Below are 13,002 nucleotides of genomic sequence, written 5' to 3' on the forward strand. Positions count from 1 at the left end.
TTTTGCACAGCAAAGGAAACCATAAACAAGGCCAAAAGACAACCCTCAGAATGGGAGAAAATATTTGCAAATGAAGCAACTGACAAAGGATTAATCTCCAAAATTTACAAGCAGCTCATGCAGCTCAATAACAAAAAAACAAACAACCCAATCCAAAAATGGGCAGAAGACCTAAATAGACATTTCTCCAAAGAAGATATTCAGATTGCCAACAAACACATGAAAGAATGCTCAACATCATTAATCATTAGAGAAATGCAAATCAAAACTATAATGAGATATCATCTCACACCGGTCAGAATGGCCATCATCAAAAAATCTAGAAACAGTAAATGCTGGAGAGGGTGTAGAGAAAAGGGAACACTCTTGTACTGCTGGTGGGAATGTAAATTGATACAGCCACCATGGAGAACAGTATGGAGGTTCCTTAAAAAACTACAAATAGGGCTTCCCTGGTGGCGCAGTGGTTGAGAGTCTGCCTGCCGATGCAGGGGACATGGGTTCGTGCCCTGGTCCAGGAAGATCCCACATGCCGCGGAGCGGCTGGGCCCGTGAGCCATGGCCACTGAGCCTAAGCATCCAGAGCCTGTGCTCCGCAACGGGAGAGGCCACAACAGTGAGAGGCCCGCGTACCGGGAAAAAAAAAAAAAAAAAAATCTACAAATAGAACTACCATACCACCCAGCAATCCCACTACTTGGCATATACCCTGAGAAAACCATAATTCAAAAAGAGTCATGTACCAAAATGTTCATTGCAGCTCTATTTACAATAGCCAGGAGATGGAAGCAACCTAAGTGTCCATCATCGGATGAATGGATAAAGAAGATGTGGCACATATATACAATGGAATATTACTCAGCCATAAAAGAAAGGAAATTGAGTTATTTGTAGTGAGGTGGTTGGACCTAGAGTCTGTCATACAGAGTGAAGTAAATCAGAAAGAGAAAAACAAATACCATATGGTAACACATATATATGGAATCTAAGAAAAAAAAAAAGGTCATGAAGAACCTAGGTGTAAGACGGGAATAGACACAGACCTACTAGAGAATGGATTTGAGGATATGGGGAGGGAGAAGGGTAAGCTGTGACAAAGTGAGAGAGAGGCATGGACATATATACACTACCAAACGTAAGGTAGATAGCTAGTGGGAAGCAGCTACATGGCACAGGGAGATCAGCTCGGTGCTTTGTGACCACCTAGAGGGGTGGGATAGGGAGGGTGGGAGGGAGGGAGACGCAAGAGGGAGGGGATATGGGGATATATGTATACGTATAACTGATTCACTTTGTTATAAAGCAGAAACTAACACACCATTGTAAGGCAATTATACTCCAATAAAGATGTTAAAAAATAAATAAAATTTTAAAAATAGAAGAAATAGACATCATTTCCTGACAAAACCAGCCTCTTTCCCTGCTTTCCCTTGTTTATCAAAGGTCAGAAACCAGCCTCACCCCTGAGATATTGCTTTCCTTCACGCCCTGGGTTTTAAGCACGCACCTTTGGGGATGTGTCTTCTGTCAGCCCTTTACCTCCATCCTCATGTCACTGTTCTGGTCAGATTTCCTGAGTAACTATTCTTTGGACCACCCAGCATCACATGAACCCTAGAATCACTTGTAGCACTTCACAGAAACTCCCCTTGGGGTCCATTCCCCCAAGGAACTGACCACTTTGGGAAGGTGAATTTCCCCTTGAGAGCCTCCACCACCCCCTACTTTACACAGAAACCCTTCAAACCTGGGATTGCTTTTGTTCCTTTATGTGAGTACATTAGGTGGTATTCTTGAGCACAGCTGGATTTTTTTGCTAATTAAATGTCAGAACATGCTGTTTAGAATTATTAACAGCCATTGCAAGGATAATAATCTTTCCATTAACATAAACCTAACTTTCATTCTTATTATTGTTTTAATTACATGAACCCTTCCGCGTGCTGAGTGATGAAGAACACTCTAGGATATTGCTTGGCTAGGCGGTGGTGTTTCTGTAGGATACCCTGGGGTAGGTCTGCATGATGCCCTCCAGGTTTCTGCATCTTGCCTCTGAGGATGGACTTCTCCCCGTTGACCCCAAGACTTAACGTCCCTGGTTGGACTGAAGTTTATTGTAGGGTGGAAGTGAGATCCGTAGCAGTGTGAATTGTACCAGGAGAATGCCCCGAAAGGTCATATGGGTGACCATTCCCACCCATTTTTTTTTTTTTCCTCCTAAAACCAAGGATGTGCAGTCCAATTTGGAGATCCACCAGAGGGGGCTTCACGTTTCCCAGTAGATCCCAGTTTGTGATTTACTAATCTTTTATATAGAAATATAGGAAAAATAGGTGGGTGATTTATTTTCCCTGTCAAAGCCATCTCTATTCCCTACTTCCCCTTTACTGTCTAAGGTACCATAACTTATCACGCTCCAAATCCTGAATCATCTGAGCCTGGGTAGTGCTGGCACACATTCACTAGGGGAAGGAAAGTGGGCTTTATTATACTGGATGCTTTGTAATCCTCCCAGCAATATTGTGATGTGAGTGTCTTAAGCTCCCATTTTGCAGATGAGAAAACTGAGGCTCATGGAGGTTAAATGACTTGCCTGAGGTCACACAGCTTATTGGAAGTGGAACTGGTGCTAAAGCCCAGGCTCTGGGGCTCAACAAGCTGTGCCTCTTCCAGTGTACTGTGCTGACCTAGACCCTAGCAATTACGGATACCTCTTCTCCTAGTTGAGGAAAATGCCAAAGGTAGCATTTGAACCCAGGCCTGGCTAACTTTCCAGTCATGCACGTGATCAGACATTTTTTGAGAAATGACTGTGTTGTTACCATAATACAAATGACATTGTCCCTGCCTCAAGGAGTTCCAGTCCAGAGCAGGAGAGAGACGTGGAAAATTAGACACAGCACGATGGCTTGCTGTGCTGGAAGAAGGGAAACATCTTGCTTTGGGAACCCTCGCCCAGCCTGGGGCAGCGGGGAGGGGCGGCTGGAGGGTGGTACCTTCTAAGTTGGAACTCGGGGGAAGAGCAGGAATTGGACAGAGGCAGAGCGTGTTCCATGCTACTTCTAAGAGAAGGAGCCATTTATGATAAATGCATCTGCTTCTCACTACACGTTCTTTCCCCCTATAGAGTCTTTAGTTTTCTTTCTGGGATTTTCTTTCTGAATACACACTCATTCAAATGCTTCCTTTACCTCTAATTGAACACTCTAACTTAATTGATTATGTATTAAGTCGGGGACTTGGGGCGACATTCAGTCCTGGGCTCATGTTGAGATTAATTTATTCCTGTAGTCCTCCTGTTCTGTAATGCATCTGAGTGCCTTGCGTGTGTGTAAAAACTAAAGTCAGAAGCTGGAGCCATCTAATTCGACGGCTTACCCCAGCGTGCTGGTGTTCGGCCTCCACCAAGCTCTCCTGCTTTGATGGTAACCAAAATAGATGAATAAGTTAATCAAAGGTCTGATTAAATAGCATGGCTCTGCAGCATGGGCCGACGATTGCCAAGCTTCAGTTCAGGCAAATTCTCAAGGGAGAGAGGAAAGTGAGCTGAGTTCCCAAGGCCGAGGCTTACATGAAAAAGAGTTATGTAAAACCCACTGGAGGGAATTACTCGAAGTCCTCAGACCTCAGATCATAAGGTGATGGCCAGCTCCATTACAGCTTTAACAAAATAGATAAGCGTAACAATACCATTGAATAGTCATTTTTAATGACACAGAAATGGAATATGACTGAAAGAAATATGTCTACCCAGGAACAATTAGGTACTGGTTGCAAAAAAGATATATAGTAGGATTCAATTTTTGAAACCTTTATTTCTTGTTTTGTGCATATTCTTATTTCCTCCAATGAGCCTATATCATTTCTATAATAACAAAAATCTTTTTTTTTTTTTAAATCTGAGCATAGCGTTTTCATGTGATAGTTATTTCATAGCCATTACTTTCCTTCTCCTTTGATTCGGATACATTTTCTTCCAAAAGAACTTCATATGCCATGAAGTTCCATGAACAGATCTTTAAGAAAATATGCATTCATTTACTCAACAAATTTTTATTCGATGCTTTTTATGTATCAGGCACTATTTATAATGGTTATACAAAGAAATTAATGCATTGATTTTTTTTTTTTTTCCTTTCTCCTGCTCTCGCTCTTCACTGCCCTGTCTAGTCTGAAGTTTCCTGGATCCCCAACAAACATTACTCTGGGATTTACGGTCTGATGAAGCTTGTCCTCACCAAGACTCTTCCTGCCAACCTGGAGAGGGTCATCGTCCTTGACACAGACATCACCTTTGCCACCGATATTGCAGAGCTCTGGGCTGTGTTCCACAAGTTCAAAGGTAATGGTAGCTCATTTTTTTTCTGGTATCTTTGAAGGTGTCAGCATGTCAAGAAGAGTGATTTTTTTTTTCCCAATGTGAGGTCAACTCTTAACATTCTAATGAAACAGACAAGGAATTATAAATAGAGTGGAGCATCAGTTTCAGTACTGCCATTTGAAACATGTTAAACTGGAATTTGCTTGTGTTTTTGTAATAATTGAAGAGGTAAGATCTGTGTTCATAGGAAGAACCCAACTGAGGGTTGCTGAATTGCCTGGTAAGAGACAAATATCGAATGTGTGTATTTTGTGTGCAGATAATTGAGTTGACTTCTTGGTGTGGAGACATGCATTTATCAGTTTTCTCTTTTTATCAAATGATACTTTGATTGCCGAGAAAGCCTGTGAGGTGGTGGTGTTGGATATTGATTATAGAGTGTTTGCAAATGTCCTTATGGCTTCCATTAATGTTGTGGTTTATTGTTTTAAAGAAGTATAAAGTTTGGCTTTTTAAGACGTTCTTTCTAATCTAGTTAGTTCCTGTAGCTCTTGGCACTGCCCCAGGGTATGTGCGAGTATAAGGTGGGAAATTGTGAGCCGGATGGGTGTACGTGACTCTGGTGGGGATGCATGAGAGAAGTGGCAAGTGAGCACAAACCTTGGACTATTATTTAATACCCCTCTTCCAGGGGTCTTCCTTAAAACTGCATAATTTTTCAATTTTATATTCTCAGTATTAGACAAATACAATGAGAGATAAATATGGCAGTGAGATTTTTTTTCTTCCGGCTTCTGCACTCTGGCTTCTGTGTTTAAAATTCCTCCTGCCTCTTTTCTATAGCTCCTTATCCTATGAAAGTGAAATACTGCTCAGTGATTTTAAATCACAGCATTTTCATGAATCAGAGGATATTCCAGTTGGTTTCTGTTTTCGTTCACGGACAGAAGAGTAAATTCCTCACCCACTCCAATCTCTGCCTGCTTCCTCCTGGGGGCCTCCCAGCTCTGGGGTAATTGAAAAAAGTCCTCCGCACACCATGGGCGGAAACACTCTGACCCTTGGGCTCTTTTCCTTGCCAGGATCAAAAGTTTCCTTACTCGTGTCAGTAATGACACTAGTAAAGACATCATTTAGCAAAGCTGTTGAAATGGAGTGTGTCTCAGCTTTCTGATCTCTTCTTCATAGCATGGTTGGATCTGTCCTTTTATTTCACAAATAAAGGGACAGAAGCTTGGTAGGATACAAGGTTCTACCCGGAGCTGAGACCAGAATGCCTGTGTGTGTTGGCTTCCCTGTGCATCTCTTTTCAAGTCCCCCTATCAGGTCTGCTTGTTTTTTCCGATTACATCGAGCTCACTGGGGACGGTTTTTCTATAGTTATGTGGTTGAGTTGGCGAAAAAGTTCTTTCGGGTTTTTGCATAAGATGTTATGGAAAAACCCAAACGAACTTTTGGGCCAACCCCAATATTTTATTCCTATTTTCATGCCAATGTTCAGTGTTCAGGGTTGTATTTATTCAACGGGCACTTATCTCATCCCCACTGGGTATCACTGGCTATAAGGAGTGGGTTCTGGCTATAAGATGAGCAGTGAAGGGGAGTGAAAGTTATCACCTCTCCTGAAGGGGCTAAAGCTGGGTCAGTATCACAGCAGAGGTGATGATTGTGTCTGTCTTGCCGGATAAGAGTAGTGGTTGTGTGCGGTGGGTGCCCACATTCCCCTTTGGAATAAAGGGCTTATTCCTCCAGCTGCTGGGAGCATTGCCTGCAGATGGGTTCAGCTCTCAGCCCCCTTTCGGACGATCTCAGGCGAAGAGAGTCACCTTGCCTGGGGCCATGCCCCCTTCCTGGGCCGCCCCACATCATGGACTGCCTGGTGCATGTGGAATCTTGCAGGATCCACTGTAGCCTTCCCTGGAGTCTGCCTGGCAGCTCCATGTCCCCCTCTGCCCTGTCCTGATGGTGTTCCTTCCCTTTCATAGGTACTGTTCCAGGAGCTCTCCCTGAGTTAACCTCCCGCGTGCTCACTCCCATCCTGGAGTCTGCTTCCCAAGAAACTCAATCTCAAATATTCATTCAGAACTGCAAGTCTCCCCTGGATAAGTGTAACTCAACAAAATCCCTGGAACGGTTGGCCACTGATTGTAGCCTTGGAACTAGGAAATCACATTTATTCTGTTCCAGCAGGACCTGCCACAGTGCTGGTGGGGTTCTGTCGCCAATCATAACAACAGTCATAATGCTGGTGTTAAATCGTACCCGTCCCATATCCTCCGTGGAAGGGAAGGCGCCCGAGGCTCTTGTTGCTCCCAGAGCTGGCCCAGGGATTTGGGTTTGGAGGACTCTGAGACTCAAGGCAGTTTCTGGGGCAGAGCAGAATAGATGGGTCAGGATCAGAGCAGGGGAAATTTGAATGCGTGCAGTTGATTTAATAGGCTTCGTTTATTTGTTCATTCTCTCACTGGTTCATTTCTAGCATTAGCCAGGGCTCCACTGGAATATATTAGATGCTGTTGTTAGAACAGGACACCTGCCTTCAAGGAGCTCACAAACAAGGCATACTGTGTTCCGTTTTTATCTATCACCATCAGAGGAGTATAAAACATCTGAGGGGTTCCCACGCCCACCCTAACTTTTCTGGGAAAATACGGAAGTGAAAAGAAAATAAGTAAGCTCTTATCTTTTTCATATGGTACTCTTTTGTACAGGGTTTGCTTTGTGTGTGTGTGTGTGTGTGTGTGGTTCTTTCTTTCTAAACTGGAATGATTAGAAGCCAGGTCATGGTATAGGAAGCAAGTCCCTTAGGACAGACCCATAAATGTAGAATGCGCTGATCCAAGAGGGAGAGTTCCCCTCTCATAAAGGCAATCACGGTTGACATCTTCACTGTAAACATTTTGAGTGATGTTGATGCAATTTGGCCTTGTTGGTTTTTCTCTGGTTTGGAACAGCTAGTTGCCTGGGGCTGCAGTGGCTCTTGTGTTCAGTCCCATATAGGCCTGACTCCTTAAGGATGCTGTGAAATCGCCCTTACCTAAAGTCATTACGTGGAGAACCTAGTACGAAGCTGTTTAGTGAGGGCTTAGATCATCCTCAGCCTCTGCCGTGGGCAGCTCTGTGTACCTCTTGGGGATGTGCACGTGCTCCCTGAGCCCTGACTTCACCTAAGTTGCAGATGTTCCCCCCTCAGCATCTGCACCCTTATCGAGCCTGCTCCAACTGCTGGAGGATTTTCAGAGCCTCTGATTCTATTTTTTTTTTTTTTTTTTTTCCGGTACGCGGGCCTCTCACTGTTGTGGCCTCTCCCGGTGTGGAGCACAGGCTCCGGACGCGCAGGCTCAGTGGCCACGGCTTACGGGCCCAGCCGCTCTGCGGCATGTGGGATCTTCCCGGACCGGGGCACGAACCCGTGTCCCCTGCATCAGCAGGCGGACTCTCAACCACTGCACCACCAGGGAAGCCCAGAGCCTCTGATTCTTAATAGGAAGAATCAGACATGCCACTGATGGCTAGAATCATGAGTCACGTTTACTGAGCTCCTACTAGCGGCCAAATAGATTGCTGTTGGGAGCGTTGCAAGAATAAATCAAGTTCAGTCCCTATTCATTTGAGTGTATATGTGAATAGGGGGAGAGAGACGATAAACAAAAAAAAATAAATAAAATATATAGTGTATTAGGTGGTGAATAGTGCTTAGGTGGAAATTAGAGAAAGGAGATAAGGGATGCCTCTGTGTGTGTGTGTGAGTGTGTGTGTGTGTGTGTGCGTGTGCGTGTGTTATTTTAATATTCACATAGGGTCATAATGGAAGGTCTTACATGAAAAGTGACATTTAAGCAAAAATCTGAAGAAGTTGAGATGACAGGCATGCCAGCTGTCTAGAGGAAGGGTAGGAATAGTATCCTAGCCAGAAGGAACAGCAAGTGTGAAGTTTCAGGAGTGATGTGGCCTGACTTCTTTGAGGACTCGGATGGAGTTCAGAACAGAGCAGAGTGAGCCCAGGAGAGGGGCGGAGGTTGGTGAGGTCAGATCATGGGGACCTTTGTAAGGCAGTGGGAGGATTTTGTCTTTCCCTTCAGAGATATGGGAAGCTGATGTCTGGCTTTGAGCAGAGGAGTGATGTGATCTGATTTGCATTTGTAATGGATCATCCTGGCCACGGAAACTATTTCTGAGATGGTTGCAATTATCCAGGTGAGCCATGTTGTGGACTCAGACCTGGATGCGGCAGTAGGGGTGAAAGACGTCATCATATGAGGTACATTTTGAAGGTCAGATAGTCAGGATATCCTGTTGATTGGATGTGGGGAGCAGAGACACAGGAGTGGAGGATGCCCCAAGGTAGCTGGAAGGGTGAGGTGGCATCTGTGAGATGGAAAAGGCCGCAAGAAGAGCAGGTTATGGGGGATGATCAGGAGTTTGGTTTGGGGCATTTTTTAATTTGAAATATACCTAACTGGGCATCCACGTGGAGATGGGAAGGAGGCAGGCGGATAAAATGAGTATTTGTAAAGCAAAGGGAAAGTAACTACTGTTTCCTAAGTACTTCTTCTGTTCCAGCCACTGAGCTAGAAGCTTTGCCCATTTGAAAATCAAAATAAACTGGGCCCAAGAGAGGTTAAATAACTTCCCATGATCAGAGAGCTATTGCACAGCATGGCTGAGCCCAAACTGTGTGGCTCTGGAGGCTGTGCTCTCTCTGCTACCTGCTGCGTCCCCTCCAGGCTTCCTGATGGCATGGAGGAGGGCATGCCCACTACCTGGGAGGCGGGGTCTGCACCTTAGTTAAGGTGTGGCTGCCGATCATGAGTCAACTTGACCCCTGGGTGCCATCGTTTTCCATAAAAATTTGGAAATAATATCTCATTCTAGCAACCTGGGGAAGCTGTTGTAAAGGCATAAATAATAAATGTGCAGGCTTCCTTTGAAGATTTTGGAAGAAAGCCGTGCTGAATAGGCAGGGTAGTATTTGCATGCATAAGGACAAACGCCTTCCCTTTAAGAAGACCCTATTGCCATAGTGTCAAGTTCTGGCCTCAAAACAGGTATGGTGAGTGGAGCAGTGCCTTGCCCCAGAGGCCATCCAAGAGGCCAAAGGCTTACTTGCAGCAAAGTGGGCTTCTGGAGCTGAACCTGGGGCCCCAATCTGACATCTGCCAAGGGCACTTTCCTGGCTTGTTCAGCACTGCAGGTCAGTCAGTGCAAAAAGGTGGAAGTGTGCGCTCGGCTTCCCGAGCCTGGGTACAGAATGTCACCATCCTTTGCCTGATTCCATCAAACAAGCCTTCTGACAGGTCTCCTATCCTCTAGCTTTCTCCTGGCTTCAGTCCATCTTCTCCTGGATGACCCAGCCGTGTGGCTGACAGGGTCTTGGTGCTCTGGCCAGGTGTCAGGCCTGAGCCACGGAGGTGGGAGAGCCTAGTTCAGGACATTGGTCCACCAGAGACCTCCCAGCCCCTTGTAATATCAATCGGTGAGAGCTCTCCCAGAGATCTCCATCTCAATGCTAAGACCCAGCTCCACTCAATGACCAGCAGGCTCCAGTGCTGGACACCCCATGCCAAACAGCTAGCAAGACAGGAACACAACCCCACCCGTTAGCAGACAGGCTGCCTAAAATCATACTAAGTTCACAGACACCCCAAAACACACCACCGGATGCAGGCCTGCCCACCACAAAGACAAGATCCAGCGTCATCCATCAGAACAGAGACACCAGTTCCCTCCACCAGGAAACCTACACAACCCACTAAACCAGCCTTACCCACTGAGGGCAGACACCAAAAACAATGGGAGCTACGAACCTGCAGCCTGCAAAAAGGAGACCCCAAACACAGTAAGTTAAGCAAAATGAGAAGACAGAGAAATACACAGCAGATGAAGGAGCAAGGAAAAACCCACCAGACCAAACAAATGAAGAGGAAATAGGCAGTATACCTCAAAAAGAATTTCACAATTTATATGGAAGCACAAAAGACCCCGAATAGCCAAGGCAATCTTGAGAAAGGAAAACAAAGCTTGAGGAATCAGGCTCCCTGTCTTCAGACTATACTACAAAGCTACAGTAATCAAGACAGTATTGTACTGGCACAAAAACAGAAAGGTAGATCAATGGAACAGGATAGAAAGCCCAGAGATAAACCCATGCACAAATGTTCACCTTATCTTTGATAAAGGAGGCAAGAATATACAATGGAGAAAAGACAGCCTCTTCAGTAAGTGGTGCTGGGAAAACTGGACAGCTACGTGTAAAAGAATGAAATTAGAACACTCCCTAACACCATACACAAAAGTAAACTCAATATGGATTAAAGACCTAAATGGGAGGCCAGACACCATCAAACTGTTAGAGGAAAACATAGGCAGAACACTCTGTGCCATAAATCACAGCAAGATCCTTTTTGACCCACCTCCTAGAGAAAGGGAAATAAAAACAAAAGTAAACAAATGGGACCTAATGAAACTTAAAAGCTTTTGCACAGCAAAGGAAACCATAAACAAGACGAAAAGACAACCCTCAGAATGGGAGAAAATATTTGCAGACGAAGCAACTGATAAAGGATTAATCTCCAAAATATACAAGCAGCTCATGCAGCACAATATCAAAAAACAAAGAACCCAGTCCAAAAATGGGCAGAACACCTAAATAGACATTTCTCCAAAGAAGACATACAGATTGCCAACAAACACATGAAAGGGTGCTCATCATCACTAATCATTAGAGAAATGCAAATCAAAACTACAATGAGGTATCACCTCACTGGTCAGAATGGCCATCATCAAAAAATCTACAAACAGTAAATGCTGGAGAGGGTGTGGAGAAAAGGGAACCCTCTTGCACTGTTGCTGGGAATGTAAATTGATATAGCCACTATGTACAAGTGTATGGAGGTTCCTTAAAAATCTAAAAGTAGAACTACCATATGACCCAGCAATCCCACTACTGTGCATATACCCTGAGAAAACCATAATTCAAAAAGAGTCATGTACCACAATGCTCATTGCAGCTCTGTTTACAATAGCCAGGACATGGAAGCAACCTAAGTGTCCATCGACAGATGAATGGATAGAGATGCGGCACATATATACAATGGAGTATTACTCAGCCATAAAAAGAAAGGAAATTGAGTTATTTGAGGTGGATGGACCTAGAGACTGTCATACAGAGAAAGAGAAAAACAAATACCGTATGTTAACACATATATATGGAATCTAAAAAAAAAATGGTTCTGAAGAACCTAGGGGCAGGGCAGGAATGAAGACGCAGATGTAGAGAATGGACTTGAGGAAACGGGGAGGAGAAGGGTAAGCTGGGACGAAGTGAGAGAGTGGCATGGACATATTTACACTACCAAATGTAAAATAGATAGCTGGTGGGAAGCAGCCACATAGCACAGAGAGATCAGCTAGGTGCTTTGTGCCCAGCTAGAGGGGTGCGATAGAGAGGGTGGGAGGGAGATGCAAGAGGGAGGGGATATGGGGATATGTATATACCTATAGGTGATTCACTTTGTGATACATCAGAAACTAACACACCATTGCAAAGCAGTTATGCTCCAATAAAGATGTTTAAAAAATAAATAAAATTAATTTTTATTCGAGTATAGTTGATTTATAATTTTGTGTTAGTTGCAGGTGTACAGCAAATTGAATCAATTTTACGTATACATGCATCTATTCTTTTTCAAATTTTTATCCCATTTAGGTTGTTACAGAATATTGATCAGTATTCCCTGTGCTGTACAGTAGGTCCTTGTTGGTTATCCATTTACAATATACAGCTAACATTTTGAAGCATTTATTCTGTGCCCGCCAGTCTGTTAAACTTTGAGTAAACTCATTTAAGCCTCATGACACTCCCTTGAAGTAATTACTGCTAATGTTCCTCTTTTAAAGATTTGAGAACAGGTGGTTCTGGAGACAAGGTAACTTACCCGTAGTCTCCGCTCTTAAATAGAGCTGGGATTTGAACTCAGGGAGTCCAGCTCTAAATTCAGTACTCTACCTTTCACCGTACTGTCCCTGGAAGAGCAGGTGGTGGGTCTTAGAGTCTCTTTGTAGAGACCAAAGTTAGATATAAGAAAGAACTCTAGGTGACCGTGTAAAGCTTGTAGAGGGTGGGCCCAAGGTGATGTAGGCATTTAGAGAACAGGAGTGTCGGGCAAAATCAGAGGCATGGGAAAGTGTGGTTTGCCTAGGATTTGAGAAATAAAACCTCAGTCTCCAGAATCCTGGCCCAGCTTGTGACATTCCAGGACACCCTGTTTAAAGTAGCTGTGAGCCCCAAGAGTTCTCCCCATGTACTCATCACTGTCAAGAAGAATAAGCCAGCATCAGGGCTCCCCGAGCGACTCTGTGAGCACAGGCAGGTTACTCGACTTCTCTGGGCCTCAGTGAACCAGGAACAATGCCAGCGGGGTCCTTGCAAGAAATGCACAACACGTCATGCAGTATTCTTCCCATGTTCCACTTTCTCTACGGACTCCTGCCAGCAGGTATGAGATAATGGCGGATACCGTTAGTGGGTGTCTGCTCCATTACCTCACGGCTTTGTGCACAAAGCCATCGGGTGGGCATGGGTGGCTGTAAGTGTACAATAATGCGAAAAAAGCTGAATATGAAGAACTGTGGAAGTATTATTTTTGAAAAGACATTTGTAGAGCCTTTGTGGTTATACA

General features: G+C 44.4%; 1 protein-coding gene across 1 annotated transcript in view; it reads left to right on the forward strand.

Moving 5' to 3' along the window:
* LARGE1 (LARGE xylosyl- and glucuronyltransferase 1) overlaps positions 1-13,002 on the forward strand; it is a 587,346-nt gene that overhangs the window by 350,972 nt on the left and 223,372 nt on the right. Inside the window, 1 exon segment of the mRNA XM_060305895.1 lies at positions 4,171-4,342. Within this exon segment, the coding sequence (XP_060161878.1) occupies positions 4,171-4,342 (172 nt within the window).

This window comes from Globicephala melas, chromosome 10 (assembly GCF_963455315.2).
Source record: "Globicephala melas chromosome 10, mGloMel1.2, whole genome shotgun sequence".
NCBI classification, from domain to species: domain Eukaryota; kingdom Metazoa; phylum Chordata; class Mammalia; order Artiodactyla; family Delphinidae; genus Globicephala; species Globicephala melas.